The sequence below is a fragment of the Ranitomeya variabilis genome, chromosome 4 (genome assembly GCF_051348905.1).
Source record: "Ranitomeya variabilis isolate aRanVar5 chromosome 4, aRanVar5.hap1, whole genome shotgun sequence".
NCBI classification, from domain to species: domain Eukaryota; kingdom Metazoa; phylum Chordata; class Amphibia; order Anura; family Dendrobatidae; genus Ranitomeya; species Ranitomeya variabilis.
Window position 1 is genome coordinate 355,082,732 of NC_135235.1, and position 17,870 is coordinate 355,100,601.

General features: G+C 42.5%; 1 protein-coding gene across 5 annotated transcripts in view; it reads right to left on the reverse strand.

Moving 5' to 3' along the window:
* LOC143764762 (C-Jun-amino-terminal kinase-interacting protein 4-like) overlaps positions 1-17,870 on the reverse strand; it is a 951,487-nt gene that overhangs the window by 615,168 nt on the left and 318,449 nt on the right. For 4 of the 5 annotated variants that reach the window (XM_077250696.1, XM_077250698.1, XM_077250700.1 and 1 more), the window contains exon 10: positions 4,808-4,960. The exons of the other annotated variant lie outside the window; for it this stretch is intronic. In XM_077250696.1, the coding sequence (XP_077106811.1) occupies positions 4,808-4,960 (153 nt within the window). The remainder of the gene's footprint in view (positions 1-4,807; positions 4,961-17,870) is intronic. 5 annotated transcript variants of the gene reach the window in all.

Consider the following 17,870-nt stretch of genomic DNA (forward strand, 5'->3'; position numbering starts at 1 on the left):
ACTGAGTTCGCCATCACCACCTCCTCAGGCAAGCAATTCCAGATTCTCACTGCCCTAACAGTAAAGAATCCTCTTCTATGTTGGTGTAAAAACCTTCTCTCCTCCAGACGCAAAGAATGTCCCCTTGTGCCCGTCACCTTCCTTGGTATAAACAGATCCTCAGCAAGATATTTGTATTGTCCCCTTATATACTTATACATGGTTATTAGATCGCCCCTCAGTCGTCTTTTTTCTAGACTAAATAATCCTAATTTCGCTAATCTATCTGGGTATTGTAGTTCTCCCATCCCCTTTATTAATTTTGTTGCCCTCCTTTGTACTCTCTCTAGTTCCATTATATCCTTCCTGAGCACCGGTGCCCAAAACTGGACACAGTACTCCATGTGCGGTCTAACTAGGGATTTGTACAGAGGCAGTATAATGCTCTCATCATGTGTATCCAGACCTCTTTTAATGCACCCCATGATCCTGTTTGCCTTGGCAGCTGCTGCCTGGCACTGGCTGCTCCAGGTAAGTTTATCATTAACTAGGATCCCCAAGTCCTTCTCCCCGTCAGATTTACCCAGTGGTTTCCCGTTCAGTGTGTAATGGTGATATTGATTCCTTCTTCCCATGTGTATAACCTTACATTTATCATTGTTAAACCTCATCTGCCACCTTTCAGCCCAAGTTTCCAACTTATCCAGATCCATCTGTAGCAGAATACTATCTTCTCTTGTATTAACTGCCTTACATAGTTTTGTATCATCTGCAAATATCGATATTTTACTGTGTAAACCTTCTACCAGATCATTAATGAATATGTTGAAGAGAACAGGTCCCAATACCGACCCCTGCGGTACCCCACTGGTCACAGCGACCCAGTTAGAGACTATACCATTTATAACCACCCTCTGCTTTCTATCATTAAGCCAGTTACTAACCCATTTACACACATTACACACATACTATTTCTATATGAATGCAAGGAGGGCCCCAATAATGATTTTTCTCTGGTGGGCCCAAGGTACTCCGGTCCGACTCTGGTGCAACACAAGAGGTTGGTACACAAAATGAGAATGCTGGGTCTGGGGGAAAATGTGTGTAGATGAGTAAGTAACTGGCTTCTTGATAGAAAGCAGAGGGTGGTTATAAATGGTATATTCTCTAACTGGGTCGCTGTGACCAGTGGGGTACCGCAGGGGTCGGTGTTGGGTCCTATTCTCTTCAATATATTTATTAATGATCTGGTAGAAGGTTTACACAGTAATATATCGATATTTGCAGATGATACAAAACTATGTAAAGCAGTCAATTCAAGAGAAGATTGTATTCTGCTTCAGATGGATCTGGATAAGTTGGAAACTTGGGCCGAGAGGTGGCAGATGTGGTTTAACAATGATAAATGTAAGGTTATACACATGGGAAGAAGGAATCAATACCACCATTACACACTGGACGGGAAACCACTGGGTAAATCTGACACGGAGAAGGACTTGGGGATCCTAGCTAATGGTAAACATACCTGGAGCAGCCAGTGCCAGGCATCGGCTACCAAGGTAAACAGGATCATGGGGTGCATTAAAAGAGGTCTGGATACACATGATTAAAGCATTATACTGCCTCTGTACAAATCCCTGGTTAGACCACACATGGGGTATGGTTTACAGTTTTGGGCACCGGTGCTCAGGAAGAATATAATGGAAGTAGAGCAGGTACAAAGGAGGGCAGCAAAATTAGTATTATTTAGTCTAGAAAAAAGACGACTGAGGGGCGATCTAATAACCATATATAAGTATATAAGGGGACAATACAAATATCTCTCAGAGGATCTGTTTATACCAAGGAATGTGACGGTCACAAGGGGGCATTCTCTGCGTCTGGAGGAGAGGTTTTTCCACCACCACAGAAGAGGATTCTTTATTGTTAGGGCAGTGAGAATCTGGAATTCCTTGCCTGAGGAGGTGGTGATGGCAAACTCAGTCGAGGTGTTCAGGAGAGACCTGGATGTCTTCCTGGAGCGTAACAATATTGTATCTTACAGTTATTAGGTTCTTTAGAAGGATGTAGATCTGGGGATTTATTCTGACGTAATATAGGTTGAACTGGATGGACAAATGTCTTTTTTCGGCCTTGCTAACAATGTTACTATGTTAATGACTACACTGTTGTGAATTCCGCTCTTGGGCTCCCTCCGGTGGTTGTAAGTGGCACTTTTGCGAGTTCTGCTCTTGGGCTCCCTCCGGTGGTTTTAAGTGGTACTGCTGCTCCTTGGATTTAGTAGTCAGCTGCTTCCACTGATTGTCTTTCTGGCTCGGCTATTTAGCCTGGTTCTATCCTTCAGCCTGTGCCAGTTGTCAATGGTTCCTGGTTGGATTCACATCTCTGCTTGGATTTCCATGATATTCTGACCAGTTCAGCAAAGATAAGTCCTTGCTTTGTTCTTTTGCAGTCCACTTGTTGTGGACTTAATCTTTCTGCACTTTCTATGTTTTTTTCTAGTCCAGCTTGTCAGTATGGATTTATTCAGTTAGCTGGAAGCTCTGGGAAGCAGATTTACCCTCCACACCTTTAGTCAGGTGTGGAAATTTTTGTTAACTCTGTGGTGGATTTTTCTAGTTTTTAATACTGACCGCACAGTATTCTTTCCTGTTCTATTTATCTAGCTAGACTGGCCTCCTTTGCTACTTTGCTACATCCTGGTTTCATTCTGCGTATGTCATTTCCCTCTCCACTCACAGTCAATATTTGTGGGGGCTGTCCTATCCTTTGGGGATTTCTCTGAGGCAAGATAGCTTTCCTGTTTCTATCTTTAGGGGTAGTTAGTCCTCCGGCTGTGACGAGGTGTCTAGGGAGTGACAGGAACATCCCACGGCTACTTCTAGTGTTGTGTTAAGCTCAGGAACTGCGGTCAGTACAGGTACCACCTCCTCCAGAGCACGTCCCATGTTGCTCCTAAACCACCAGATCATAACACTACTCCCCCACTATTGTTTTGGGTTAGTAGACCCAAAATAATATTGGCTTCTAATTATGCGCTTCTTATGCGGTCCAAAGACTGGAAATAGTGCGATAATGTAGCAGGTGGGGTAACTGATGTTAAGCGCTTTAGTTTGCGGCCCAAAGACTGGTACCAAAAACCGGTAGTAGCCTGGGATACAAAGGGAGGCTGCACACAGCCGCTGCGGCCCACAGACCGGAACAAGTACTTTACATTGATATTGCTTACAAGATGGGGGGTAATAAGACAGTGGACTTCACATCCAGTAAATCTGCACTCCACAATGCGGTTCAAAAACCGGAAACAACGTCAGACACCGGTTATTATGGGGGTGAGTGCAATACTATTTAAAAAGGGCGTGTTACTGGGAATCCTTATGTACCATGCTTCATTTGAATGGGTTATGACATGACCAGTTGGACCTGACATGCAAGTTCCCTGCCATTGCAGGAACTCGTAGTTTCCCACATACTTTTCACTCACCTGATGAATCCCCCATATGCGGGAGGAAACGCGTAGGAAGATACAATATATATTGATGGGTACATCATAGCAGTCTTACTTAGGGACTGCCCTTGTAAGGGCAGGAGAAATACAGGGGTATAACAGGGGAGGTCAGGAGAATTCCGTCCCCCATACATTTAATCTCCATGCTTCTGTGTATCTGTGATCTGCTTAAAACAAGTTAAACTGGAAGTGGGGAGACTACACCATTTTTTTACTGAACACTGGTAACTTTAGCACTAGCACCTTATCACTTTGTGTTTTTTTGTTTGTTTTCACTTGATTTATCCAGTATTTTAGTGATTATATTAAAAGTTATGTTTTAGTTAATGGAATCTCTCCTTGCTAATTAGTCTTTCTCCTGATAGTATTGATTTGTGGGCTATACTGACCATACTACTGCTGACTGTTATATTAAGTTACAAGATCAGCCTTTTCTCTGTTGACAAGACACAGTGTGCCTCGTATTTGCTTTGCCAGCCCTAATGCAGTGCCATAGAGACAATAACAAGCAAAATCATCAAATGATCTATCATACTATCATAAAATAATAAATATAAAATTCCTAAAATGGTGATGGATATTTATTTATTGAGAATTAATGGAAGGTTCGTACAGTGTTCTACAGACGTCTGCATGAGCCTTTACAATCTCAATTGGCCATTTGAAGGAACCATAGTTTTTGATGTTGCTCTCTGTGAATAGGAGTTTGATACCCGAGAGGAAAACATTTCTCTTTACAGTAAGACTATGGAATGTTCTTCCTCAATAAATGAATATAAAAAGGAGTCTGGGTGTCTTAATCAGAATAAATAACTAAATAGAGCAACTGTGTAGGATGGTGGGATGAGGAGTTTATCAAGGCATTTGGTCTCCCATTTTTGGAGTGGGAAGGAATTTCTTTCTCTCAATGCTGCATAAAAATAGATTGAAACAGTGACCAAGTGGAATCTATGTACCTATGTAAGGTATCTCTAAAGAAAAAAAAAATAAAATGTATGCAGCATGTCAGATTACCATGGGCTATAAAGCATAATTAAAATAGTACAGTCAGTTCATGAATAGATGTCCAAAGACAAAAGTTAGGAGAGTATTAAAGATTCTAACACACTTGATATCATAGGTAAGCAAAATGCTGTCATTCTTGGCAAAATAATACTTCTCTGAATGGAGGAATGTCTACATAAAAAGTACATATTGCCCAAGCCAGATACTATTTAGAATACTTAGGCAGATGATGCAGTACCTTCCCACATTACAAAACCTTTACTTTCTGGAGATTTCCTAGCCCCGATGAAGTGATTGATAAAACCAAAAACTTACATCTGCAGATCCTGATCAGTTTCTTTTAACTTGAACTCGCAACGAGACAGATTTTGCACCGCAGTTTCAATCTCGCTTTTAAGATACTCTCGCTCTGCCGTCAGCTCCTCCACTCTTGCAATGAGACTTTTTCTAGCCATATCAACTTCATTCCTGCCAAGAAATAACAGTGAAAATAGAAAGCCTCAGTATTCTATCGCAGGAAATCTGTCAGTAGGATCAACCTTCCAAAGCCCTTCGGACATGTAGGTTACCGGAAGCTGAATAATAAGATACCTTGATATCTTTGATCTGATGTCTTATTCTAGAGAAATCCACATTTTTAAATATCTAAGTGAGCTGTTAAGATCTCTGGGCCAGACAATAAGCTCTAGAGGCATACTCTGAGGGAGGTCTTTTTAAATAATGAGGGGCGTTGCCTATGTGAGACATGTAATAACTGACAGTTTGCTCCCCTGATCTACAAGTCTCACATGGACAATCTCTACATTAATGTAAAATAAGCCCTGGAGGCAGATTCTCAGGTAGATCCAATTCAACCATAGGTCTTAACAGATTATTTACCTATTAAAAAAACTGTGTATTTCTCTGGAAGCAGACATAAGATTGCAGATTTCAAAGTATCGTAATTCAGCTTCCTATAAACTTTATGCCCATATAGCTTAGGGGGATTGATCCCACTGACAGATTCCCTTTAACTGTAACAAATAGAAAATACTTATGCGATTTGTGGCTTCACACTATTTTGTTTTATCAACACTAAAAATTGAGAAAGTTTTCTAAATGCTACAAATATATAAATCACACTTTTTTTTGTTTTTATCTAAACTAAAGTTTAATTAACTTTTTAGAATTGGCTGTCATGTGTACATGAGGAATAACACTATATTTGGACATTAAATAACTTGTATCCTTCAAATTTTCAGTTTAATGTTCAGCGCTCTCTGAGCTAGAGAGTGGAAATTAATTGCCAAGAGGTCTTCCCATACAAAACACACAGACAGAGGAAACACGGCTCTACTTTCTTTATAAAGCAGCGGTGTTACACATCAGCAATGAGCTGTGCAGATAGGGAATATTAACTTGATTCAAGTTGTAGCACCATTTGCCTACAGCAAAATAACCAATGTTATAAGTAAATATATTTCTGAAGGTGCTATTGAGGTGAAATTCTCACCAGATGTCTCTAACAACCCATTGATGTGCATAAATTAAGTGTAATAATGAAAAATGGTGGTATAGTAAATCCAGAACCGGATTAAGGAGGTGGGTGGCCCGGGGCCCATTTTGGAGGGAGGCCCATTTTTCAAGGTGCTGCAGTATGTAATGCAAAATTACAAAATGAAACGAACGCAAGTTTGTTTACAAAAATCATTTGCACAGAGTAATTCAAGTAAAATCATTCATTTTTTTTTTTACAATCCGGGCACTTTCCTTGATTTTGTGCTGCAAAATCAATAATGATGTCACTAAAGTCCAATTCACGCAGTATATCTGACCTTGTCAACCCTTGAAGTTCTGAAAAAGTGTTAAAGATTAAAATATGTACATATGTATGTATGTATATTGTAGAAATTTTGGCTGTCTATATCAAAGACTGCTGCTGGGCTCCATATGTCAGAGGCTTCTGCTGGGCTGTATATGTATGATGTATGAGAGGCTTTTGCTGGGCTGTATATATATATATATATATATATATATATATATATATATATATATATATATATATATATATATATATAATATACATACATACATACGAGGAGCTTCTGCTGGGCTGTGTATGTCAGAGGCTTCTGCTGGGCTCTATATGTATGAGAGGCTTCTGCTGGGCTGTATATGCATTAGTGGCTTCTGCTGGCCTGTATATATATGAGGGGCTTCTGCTAGGCTCTATATGTATGAGAGGCTTCTGCTGGGCTGTATATATATGAGAGGCTTCTGCTGGGCTGTATATATATGAGAGGCTTTTGCTGGGCTGTATATATCAGAGGCTTCTGCTGGGCTGTATATGTATGAGAGGCTTCTGCTGGGCTGTATATGTATGAGAGGCTTCTGCTGAGCTGTATATACAGTGCCTACAAGTAGTATTCAACCCCCTGCAGATTTAGCAGGTTTAATAAGATGCAAATAAGTTAGAGCCTTCAAACTTCAAACAAGAGCAGGATTTATTAACAGATGCATAAATCTTACAAACCAAAAAGTTTTGTTGCTCAGTTAAATTTTTATAAATTTTAAACATAAAAGTGTGGGTCAATTATTATTCAACCCCTAGGTTTAATATTTTGTGGAATAACCTTTGTTTGCAATTACAGCTAATAATTGTCTTTTATAAGACCTGATCAGGCCGGCACAGGTCTCTGGAGTTATCTTGGCCCACTCCTCCATGCAGATCTTCTCCAAGTTATCTAGGTTCTTTGGGTGTCTCATGTGGACTTTAACCCCTTTCTGACATCTGACGTACTATCCCGTCGAGGTGGGGTGGGCCCGTATGACCACCGACGTGATAGTACGTCATACGCGATCGGCCGCGCTCAGTGGGCTGATCGCGGCCGGGTGTCAGCTGCATATCGCAGCTGACATCCGGCACTATGTGCCAGGAGCGGTCACGGACTGCCCCCGGCACAATAACCCCCGGCACACCGCGATCAAACATGATCGTGGTGTACCGGCGGTATAGGGAAGCATCGCTTCACTGAAACCCCCGCAGCAACGCGATGTGATCGTGTTGCTCCGAGGGTCTCCTACCTCCCTCCTCGCCGCTGGTCCCGGATCCAAGATGGCCGCGGCATCCGGGTCCTGCAGGGAGGGAGGTGGCTTACCGAGTGCCTGCTCAGAGCAGGCGCTGGTAAGCCTGCAGCCCTGCACAGCAGATCGCCGATCTGACAGAGTGATGTGCACACTCTCAGATCAACGATCTGTAATGTCCCCCCCTGGGACAAAGTAAAAAAAAAAAAAATTCCACATGTGTAAAAAAATAAATAAAAAATAAATTCCTAAATAAAGAAGAAAAAAATATATATTATTCCCATAAATACATTTCTTTATCTAAAAAAAAAAAAAAAACAAACAATAAAAGTATACATATTTAGCATCGCCGTGTCCGTAACGACCCAACCTATAAAACTGCCCCACCAGTTAACCCCTTCAGTAAACACCGTGAGGAAAAAAAAAAAAAAAAACGAGGCAAAAAACAACGCTTTATTACCATACCGCCGAACAAAAAGTGGAATAACACGCGATCAAAAAGACAGATATAAATAACCATGGTACCGCTGAAAACGTCATCTTGTCCCGCAAAAAACCAGCTGCCATACATCATCAGCAAAAAAATAAAAAAGTTATAGTCCTGAGAATAAAATAAAGCGATACCAAAATAATTATTTTTTCTATAAAATAGCTTTTATCGTATAAAAGCGCCAAAACATAAAAAAATGATATAAATGAGGTATCGCTGTAATCGTACTGACCCTAAGAATAAAACTGATTTATCAATTTTACCAAACGTGGAACGGTATAAACGCCTCCCCCAAAAGAAATTCATGAATAGCTGGTTTTTGATCATTCTGCCTCACAAAAATTGGAATAAAAAACGATCAAAAAATGTCATGTGCCCGAAAACGTTACCAATAAAAATGTCAACTCGTCCCACAAAAAAACAAGACCTCACATGACCCCTTAGTTAGGGAAAAATAAAAAAATAAAAAAAATGTATTTATTTCCATTTTCCCATTAGGGTTAGGGTTAGGGCTAGGGTTAGGGTTAGGGCTAGGGTTAGGGCTAGGGTTAGGGCTAGGGTTAGGACTAGGGTTAGGGCTAGAGTTGGGGCTAGGGTTAAGACTACAGATAGGGTTGGGGCTAAAGTTAGGGTTAGGGTTTGGATTACATTTACGGTTGGGAATAGGGTTGGGATTAGGGTTAGGGGTGTGTCAGGGTTAGGGGTGTGGTTAGGGTTACCGTTGGGATTAGGGTACGGGGTGTGTTTGGATTAGGGTTTCAGTTATAATTGGGGGGTTTCCACTGTTTAGGCACATCAGGGGCTCTCCAAACGGGACATGGCATCCGATCTCAATTCCAGACAATTCTGAGTTGAAAAAGTAAAACAGTGCTCCTTCCCTTCAGAGCTCTCCCGTGTACCCAAACAGGGGTTTACCCCAACATATGGGGTACCGGCGTACTCAGGACAACATCTTTTGGGGTCCAATTTCTCCTGTTACCCTTGGGAAAATACAAAACTGGGGGCTAAAAATAAGTTTTGTGGGAAAAAAATATTTTTTTATTTTCATGGCTCTGCGTTAACTGTAGTGAAACACTTGGGGGTTCAAAGTTTTCACAACACATCTAGATAAGTTCCTTAGGGGGTCTACTTTCCAAAATGGTGTAATTTGTGGGGGGTTTCAATGTTTAGGCACATCAGGGGCTCTCCAAACGCAACATGGCGTCCCATGTCAATTCCAGTCAATTTTGCATTGAAAAGTCAAATGGCGCTCCTTTCCTTCCGAGCTCTGCCATGCGCCCAAACAGTGGTTTACCCCCACATATGGTGTATCAGCTTACTCAGGACAAATTGTACAACAACTTTTGGGGTCCATTTTCTCCTGTTACCCTTGGTAAAATAAAACAAATTGGAGCTGAAATAAATTTTGTGTGAAAAAAAGTTAAATGTTCATTTTTATTTAAACATTCCAAAAAATCCTGTGAAACACCTGAAGGGTTAATAAATTTGTTGAATGTGGTTTTGAGCACCTTGAGGGGTGCAGTTTTTAGAATGGTGTCACACTTGGGTATTTTCTGTCATATAGACCCCTCAAAATGACTTCAAATGAGATGTGGTCCCTAAAAAAAAATGGTGTTGTAAAAATGAGAAATTTCTGATCAACTTTTAACCCTTATAACTCCCTAACAAAAAAAAATTTGGTTCCAAAATTGTGCTGATGTAAAGTAGACATGTGGGAAATGTTACTTATTAAGTATTTTGCGTGACATATGTCTGAGATTTAAGGGCATAAAAATTCAAAGTTGGAAAATTGTAAACTTTTCAAAATTTTCGACAAATATCCGTTTTTTTCACAAATAAACGCAAGTTATATCGAAGAAATTTTACCACTATCATGAAGTACAATATGTCACGAGAAAACAATGTCAGAATCGCCAAGATCCGTTGAAGCGTTCCAGAGTTATAACCTCATAAAGGGACAGTGGTCAGAATTGTAAAAATTGGCCTGGTCATTAACGTGCAAACCACCCTTGGGGGTGAAGGGGTTAATCTTTAGCTCCTTCCACAAGTTTTCAATTGGGTTAAGGTCAGGAGACTGACTAGGCCACTGCAACACCTTGATTTTTTGCCTCTTGAACCAGGCCTTGGTTTTCTTGGCTGTGTGCTTTGGGTCGTTGTCTTGTTGGAAGATGAAATGATGACCCATCTTAAGATCCTTGATGGAGGAGCGGAGGTTCTTGGCCAAAATCTCAAGGTAGGCCGTGCTATCCATCTTCCCATGGATGCGGACCAGATGGCCAGGCCCCTTGGCTGAGAAACAGCCCCACAGCATGATGCTGCCACCACCATGCTTGACTGTAGGGATGGTATTTTTGGGGTCGTACGCAGTGCCATCCAGTCTCCAAACGTCACGTGTGTGGTTGGCACCAAAGATCTCGATCTTGGTCTCATCAGACCAGAGAACCTTGAACCAGTCAGTCTCAGAGTCCTCCAAGTGATCATGAGCAAACTGTAGACGAGCCTTGAAATGACGCTTTGAAAGTAAAGGTACCTTACGGGCTCGTCTGAAACGGAGACCATTGCGGTGGAGTACGTTACTTATGGTATTGACTGAAACCAATGTCCCCACTGCCATGAGATCTTCCCGGAGCTCCTTACTTCTTGTCCTTGGGTTAGCCTTGACTCTTCGGACAAGCCTGGCCACGGCAGGGAGGAAACATTCAAAGGCCGTCCAGGCCGTGGAAGGCTAACAGTAGTTCCATAAGCCTTCCACTTCCGGATGATGCTCCCAACAGTGGAGACAGGTAGGCCCAACTCCTTGGAAAGGGTTTTGTACCCCTTGCCAGCCTTGTGACCCTCCACGAACTTGTCTCTGATGGCCTTGGAATGCTCCTTTGTCTTTCCCATGTTGACCATGTATGAGTGCTGTTCACAAGTTTGTGGAGGGTCTTAAATAGTCAGAAAAGGCTGGAAAAAGAGATAATTAATCCAAACATGTGAAGCTCATTGTTCTTTGTGCCTGAACTACTTCTTAATACTTTAGGGGAACCAAACAGAATTCTGGTGGGTTGAGGGGTTGAATAATAAATGACCCTCTGAAAAAACTTTTCACAATTTAAAAAAAAAAATAAACAAAGAAATAACATTTTTTGCTGCAGTGCATTTCACACTTCCAGGCTGATCTACAGTCCAAATGTCACAATGCCAAGTTATATATATATATATATATATATATATATATATATATATATATATATATGCGGCTGCTGCTGGGCTGTATATATTAGAAGCTGCTGTTGGGCTGCATATATATGAGGGGCTGCTGCCAGGCTGTATATATCAGAGGCTGTTACTGTGCTGGCTGTATATAGAATAGATGCTGAGGGGCTGTATAAAGTGTATACACAGCAATATACTGTAAACAGTTCCACACTAAATACATACAGTATACACAGACACACTGTAATGCAGGATATAGTGTGGACTTGTACATACTGTAAAGTACTGTGTAGGACAGGAGCTGCACCCACCGTGACACTGTGAAGATTGAACCACTTCACCTCTGGATCTTCAGTGACTGAAGATCCAGAGTGAAGCCCTGCCGCGCTCCGTGGTGGAGAATGCTCTTCTTCTGACTAGGCTAGCCAGGTCAGTGGATGCTGACGGAGGTCAGGTGCCATGACTCTGCCGCTCTGTGCCAGCCACTGAGATGTAGAACCGTAGCCAGGTCCCTACACTTTCAATAGTTTCTTAAATTTTCCTTATCATTAGAAATGGTTCACAGCAAAGAGACGTGTATTTTACATGTTTTGAGATATTTATCCCTATATTGGTGGGTGACCCAGGCCCCTTGGGCCCACCACTAAATCCGGGCTTGAGTAAATCTATCGCACTCCCTAAGTGGAATATCTTATGCAGAAATGTAGATTTTTTAAATGCTAATTTATTCAAATACAAATAGAATCAATCATATACATCGGATCAAATAAAAGGTAGCTTATACAACGTGTACATGCGACACAAAATGGTGACGTTTCGACCCTCCCGGGTCTTAGTCTAAGGTCGCTTAATCCAGGTACTGTGAGTGACTCTTTTTGGAGTAAGGTGTCCCTGTAATATCCAGGGGCGGTTACAGCTCTTTGAATGTGTGATCTGGTTGGTGATCTGTTCTAGAATGGAAACCTTAATAGATAGCCCGTAGTCTAAGCGGTGCATCTGTGTCTTGCTTATGATAATGCCTTGTGAATATGAAAGCCTTGTAAGATGAATGAGCAGCGCTCCTGCGTCCTGTTGTGTGATCACATCATCATCATTTTTCAGCATATAGCACTGGCAAACGTCATATTATTAAAGGAAGGTTAAATGGACAAATGTACTGAGACATTCTTGATAAATAAATTTAAAAAAATCTGCTTCCATCTACCAGGATGACAACAATGAAATGAGGGCAGAAATTTCAGCAAGACAATGATCTCAAAAAACACAGCCAAGGAAACTCACAATTTGTTTCAGAGAAAGAAAATAAAGATACTTGTATGGTCCAGCCAATCAACTGACCTGAAATTTACAGAAGGAACAAAAGCTCAGAGTTCATAGAAGGAGCCCACAAAACCTCCTGTATTTGTAGAGTATTTGTGTAGAAGAATAGGCCAAATAATAATAATAAATTATGTTTATTATTTTTATTATTATTATTATTATTAATCTTTATTTATGTAGCACTAACATATTCCGCAGCGCTTTAAAATTCAGAAATTCATATACAACAGTCATGAGTAACAAAGTTAAAGATAATACAATAATTAAAGCAAAGATACTAACGACCCTGCTCCTAAGAGCTTACAATCTACAATAAAGTGGGGCGATACAAAGTACAGGTGAGTATTTACAATAATAGTTTAGTTGTCTTGAGGAAATCAGGGGATAGATAAAGGCTGCATGAGCTAGCCACAAGTCAGTATTTGTAGTGCTTTTGGGTGTGGTGGAGTTTGATGGAGAATGGTTGTGAATTCGCTTTTTGCTCCCTCTAGTGGTTACTAGTTTTTTGGACACTGGTTTTTCTGTCATCCCTTTTATCCGCACCTGGGTCGTTAGTTAGGGGTGTTGCTATATAAGCTCCTTGGACCTTCAGTTCTAAGCCTGGCAACGTAGTTATCAGAGCTAGTCTGCTGTGCTCTTGTCTACTGATCCTGGTTCCAGTAATTCAGCTAAGTCTGCCTTTTGCTTTTGCTATTTGTTTTGGTTTTTGTATTTTTGTCCAGCTTGTTCCTAATCTATATCCTGACCTTTGCTGGAAGCTCTAGGGGGCTGGTGTTCTCCCCCCGGACCGTTAGACGGTTCGGGGGTTCTTGAATTTCCAGTGTGGATTTTGATAGGGTTTTTGTTGACCATATAAGTTACCTTTCTTTATTCTGCTATCAGTAAGCGGGCCTCTCTGTGCTAAACCTGGTTCATTTCTGTGTTTGTCATTTCCTCTTACCTCACCGTTATTATTTGTGGGGGGCTTCTATCCAGCTTTGGGGTCCCCTTCTCTGGAGGCAAGAAAGGTCTTTTATTTTCCTCTACTAGTGGTAGCTAGATTCTCCGGCTGGAGCGAGTCATCTAGAACCAACGTAGGAATGATCCCCGGCTACTTCTAGTGTTGGCGTTAGGAGTAGATATATGGTCAACCCAGTTACCACTGCCCTATGAGCTGGATTTTTGTATTCTGCAGACTTCCACGTTCCTCTGAGACCCTCGCCATTGGGGTCATAACAGTTTGCCAGGCCAGTATTAAATGTGTAATGCATTGCAGAAGAGGGATTATAAGAAAGAAGATCTGAGTTTTTTTTTTTTTTTTTTTTTCTTCTTCCCCTTTACCTCAGAGTGGCTATGCTTGCTGCAGACATGAATGTCCAGACCTTGATTACAAGTGTGGACCAGCTGGCTACTCGTGTGCAGGGCATACAAGACTATGTTATCAGAAATCCTAGGTCAGAACCTAGAATACCGATTCCTGAACTGTTTTCCGGAGACAGGTTTAAGTTTAGGAATTTCGTGAATAATTGTAAATTGTTTTTGTCCCTGAGACCCTGTTCATCTGGAGACTCTGCTCAGCAAGTAAAAATTGTTATTTCGTTCTTACGGGGCGACCCTCAGGATTGGGCTTTTTCGCTGGCGCCAGGAGATCCGGCATTGGCTGATATTGATGCGTTTTTTCTGGCGCTCGGTTTACTTTATGAGGAACCCAATCTTGAGATTCAGGCAGAAAAGGCCTTGCTGGCTATGTCTCAGGGGCAGGACGAGGCTGAAGTATATTGCCAAAAATTTCGGAAATGGTCCGTGCTGACACATTGGAACGAGTGTGCACTGGCCGCTAATTTCAGAAATGGCCTTTCTGAAGCCATTAAGAATGTTATGGTGGGTTTTCCCATTCCCACAGGTCTGAATGATACTATGGCACTAGCTATTCAAATTGACCGGCGGTTGCGGGAGCGCAAAACCGCAAATTCCCTCATGGTGTTGTCTGAACAGACACCTAATTCTGTGCAATGTGATAGAAAAACCGCAAATTCCCTCATGGTGTTGTCTGAACAGACACCTGATTTAATGCAATGTGATAGAATCCTGACTAGAAATGAGCGGAAAATTCATAGACGCCGGAATGGCTTGTGCTACTACTGTGGTGATTCTACACATGTTATCTCAGCATGCTCTAAACGTATAGCTAAGGTTGTTAGTCCTGTCACCGTTGGTAATTTGCAACCTAAATTTATTCTGTCTGTAACTTTGATTTGCTCACTGTCGTCTTATCCTGTCATGGCGTTTGTAGATTCAGGTGCTGCCCTGAGTCTTATGGATCTGTCATTTGCTAAGCACTGTGGTTTTACTCTTGAACCATTAGAAAATCCTATTCCTCTTAGGGGAATTGATGCTACGCCATTGGCAGCAAATAAACCGCAGTATTGGACACAGGTTACCATGTGCATGACTCCTGAACACCGCGAGGTGATACGTTTCCTGGTTTTACATAAAATGCATGATTTGGTTGTTTTAGGGCTGCCATGGTTACAGACCCATAATCCAGTCCTGGACTGGAAGGCTATGTCAGTCTCAAGTTGGGGCTGTCGTGGTATTCATGGGGATTCCCTGCCTGTGTCTATTGCTTCTTCTACGCCTTCGGAAGTTCCGGAGTATTTGTCTGATTATCAGGATGTCTTCAATGAGTCTGAGTCCAGTGCACTGCCTCCTCATAGGGACTGTGACTGTGCTATAGATTTGATCCCAGGCAGTAAGTTTCCTAAGGGAAGACTGTTTAATCTGTCGGTACCTGAACATGCCGCTATGCGTTCTTATATCAAGGAGTCTTTGGAGAAAGGACATATTCGTCCGTCTTCTTCCCCTCTTGGTGCTGGATTCTTTTTTGTGGCAAAAAAGGACGGATCTTTGAGACCTTGTATTGATTATCGGCTTTTAAATAAGATCACTGTCAAATTTCAGTATCCTTTACCACTGTTGTCTGACTTGTTTGCCCGGATTAAAGGTGCCAAGTGGTTCACCAAGATAGACCTTCGTGGTGCGTACAACCTTGTGCGCATTAGGCAAGGTGATGAATGGAAAACCGCATTCAATACGCCCGAGGGTCATTTTGAGTACTTGGTGATGCCTTTTGGGCTCTCCAATGCGCCTTCAGTTTTTCAGTCCTTTATGCATGACATTTTCCGGAAGTATCTGGATAAATTTTTGATTGTTTATCTGGATGATATTTTGGTTTTTTCTGATGATTGGGACTCGCATGTGGAGCAGGTCAGGTTGGTCTTTAAAATTTTGCGTGAAAATTCTTTGTTTGTCAAGGGCTCAAAGTGTCTCTTTGGTGTACAGAAGGTTCCCTTTTTGGGGTTCATTTTTTCCCCTTCTGCTGTGGAGATGGACCCAGTCAAGGTCCGAGCTATTCTTGATTGGACTCAGCCCTCGTCAGTTAAGAGTCTTCAGAAGTTCTTGGGTTTCGCTAACTTCTACCGTCGTTTTATCGCTAATTTTTCTAGCGTTGTGAAACCTTTGACGGATATGACCAAGAAGGGCTCCGATGTGGCTAACTGGGCTCCTGCTGCCGTGGAGGCTTTCCAGGAGTTGAAACGCCGGTTTACTTTGGCGCCTGTTTTGTGCCAGCCCGATATCTCACTTCCCTTTCAGGTTGAGGTGGATGCTTCAGAGATTGGAGCAGGGGCCGTTTTGTCGCAGAGAGGCCCTGGTTGCTCTGTTATGAAACCTTGTGCCTTTTTCTCTAGGAAGTTTTCGCCTGCCGAGCGAAATTATGATGTGGGCAATCGGGAGTTGTTGGCCATGAAATGGGCATTTGAGGAGTGGCGTCATTGGCTCGAGGGTGCTAAGCATCGTGTGGTGGTCTTGACTGATCACAAAAATCTGATGTATCTCGAGTCTGCTAAACGCCTTAATCCGAGACAGGCCCGCTGGTCATTGTTTTTCTCCCGCTTTGATTTTGTTGTCTTGTATTTACCAGGTTCAAAGAATGTGAAGGCCGATGCTCTTTCTAGGAGCTTTGTGCCTGATGCTCCTGGAGTCGCTGATCCTGTTGGTATTCTTAAAGATGGAGTTATTTTGTCAGCTATTTCTCCTGATCTGCGACGTGTGTTGCAGAGATTTCAGGCTGATAGGCCTGAGTCTTGTCCACCTGACAGACTGTTTGTCCCGGATAGGTGGACCAGCAGAGTCATTTCCGAGGTTCACTCCTCGGTGTTGGCAGGTCACCCAGGAATTTTTGGCACCAGAGATCTGGTGGCCAGGTCCTTTTGGTGGCCTTCCTTGTCAAGGGATGTGCGGTCATTTGTGCAGTCCTGTGGGACTTGTGCTCGAGCTAAGCCTTGCTGTTCTCGTGCCAGCGGTTTGCTCTTGCCCTTGCCTGTTCCAAAGAGACCTTGGACACATATCTCCATGGATTTCATTTCTGATCTTCCGCTATCTCAGGGCATGTCCGTTATTTGGGTGATATGTGATCGCTTCTCCAAGATGGTCCATTTGGTTCCTTTGCCTAAGCTGCCTTCCTCTTCCGATCTGGTTCCTGTGTTTTTCCAGAACGTGGTTCGTTTGCACGGCATCCCTGAGAATATTGTGTCAGACAGAGGGTCCCAGTTCGTTTCCAGGTTCTGGCGATCCTTTTGTAGTAGGATGGGCATTGATTTGTCGTTTTCGTCTGCTTTCCATCCTCAGACTAATGGACAGACGGAGCGAACCAATCAGACCTTGGAGGCTTATTTGAGGTGTTTTGTCTCTGCTGATCAGGACGATTGGGTGACATTCTTGCCGTTGGCTGAGTTTGCCCTTAACAATCGGGCTAGTTCCGCCACCTTGGTTTCGCCTTTTTTCTGCAACTCTGGTTTCCATCCTCGCTTTTCTTCGGGTCATGTGGAGCCTTCTGACTGTCCTGGGGTGGATTCTGTGGTGGATAGGTTGCAGCGGATCTGGAATCATGTGGTGGACAACTTGAAGTTGTCACAGGAGAGGGCTCAGCGCTTTGCCAACCGCCGCCGCGGTGTGGGTCCCCGACTACGCGTTGGGGATTTGGTATGGCTTTCTTCCCGCTTTGTTCCTATGAAGGTCTCCTCTCCCAAATTTAAACCTCGTTTTATTGGGCCTTACAAGATATTGGAAATCCTTAATCCTGTGTCTTTTCGTCTGGATCTTCCTGTGTCGTTTGCTATTCACAATGTATTTCATAGGTCCTTGTTGCGGCGGTACATTGTGCCTGTAGTTCCTTCTGCTGAGCCTCCTGCTCCGGTGTTGGTTGAGGGCGAGTTGGAGTACGTGGTGGAGAAGATCTTGGATTCTCGCCTCTCCAGGCGGAGGCTT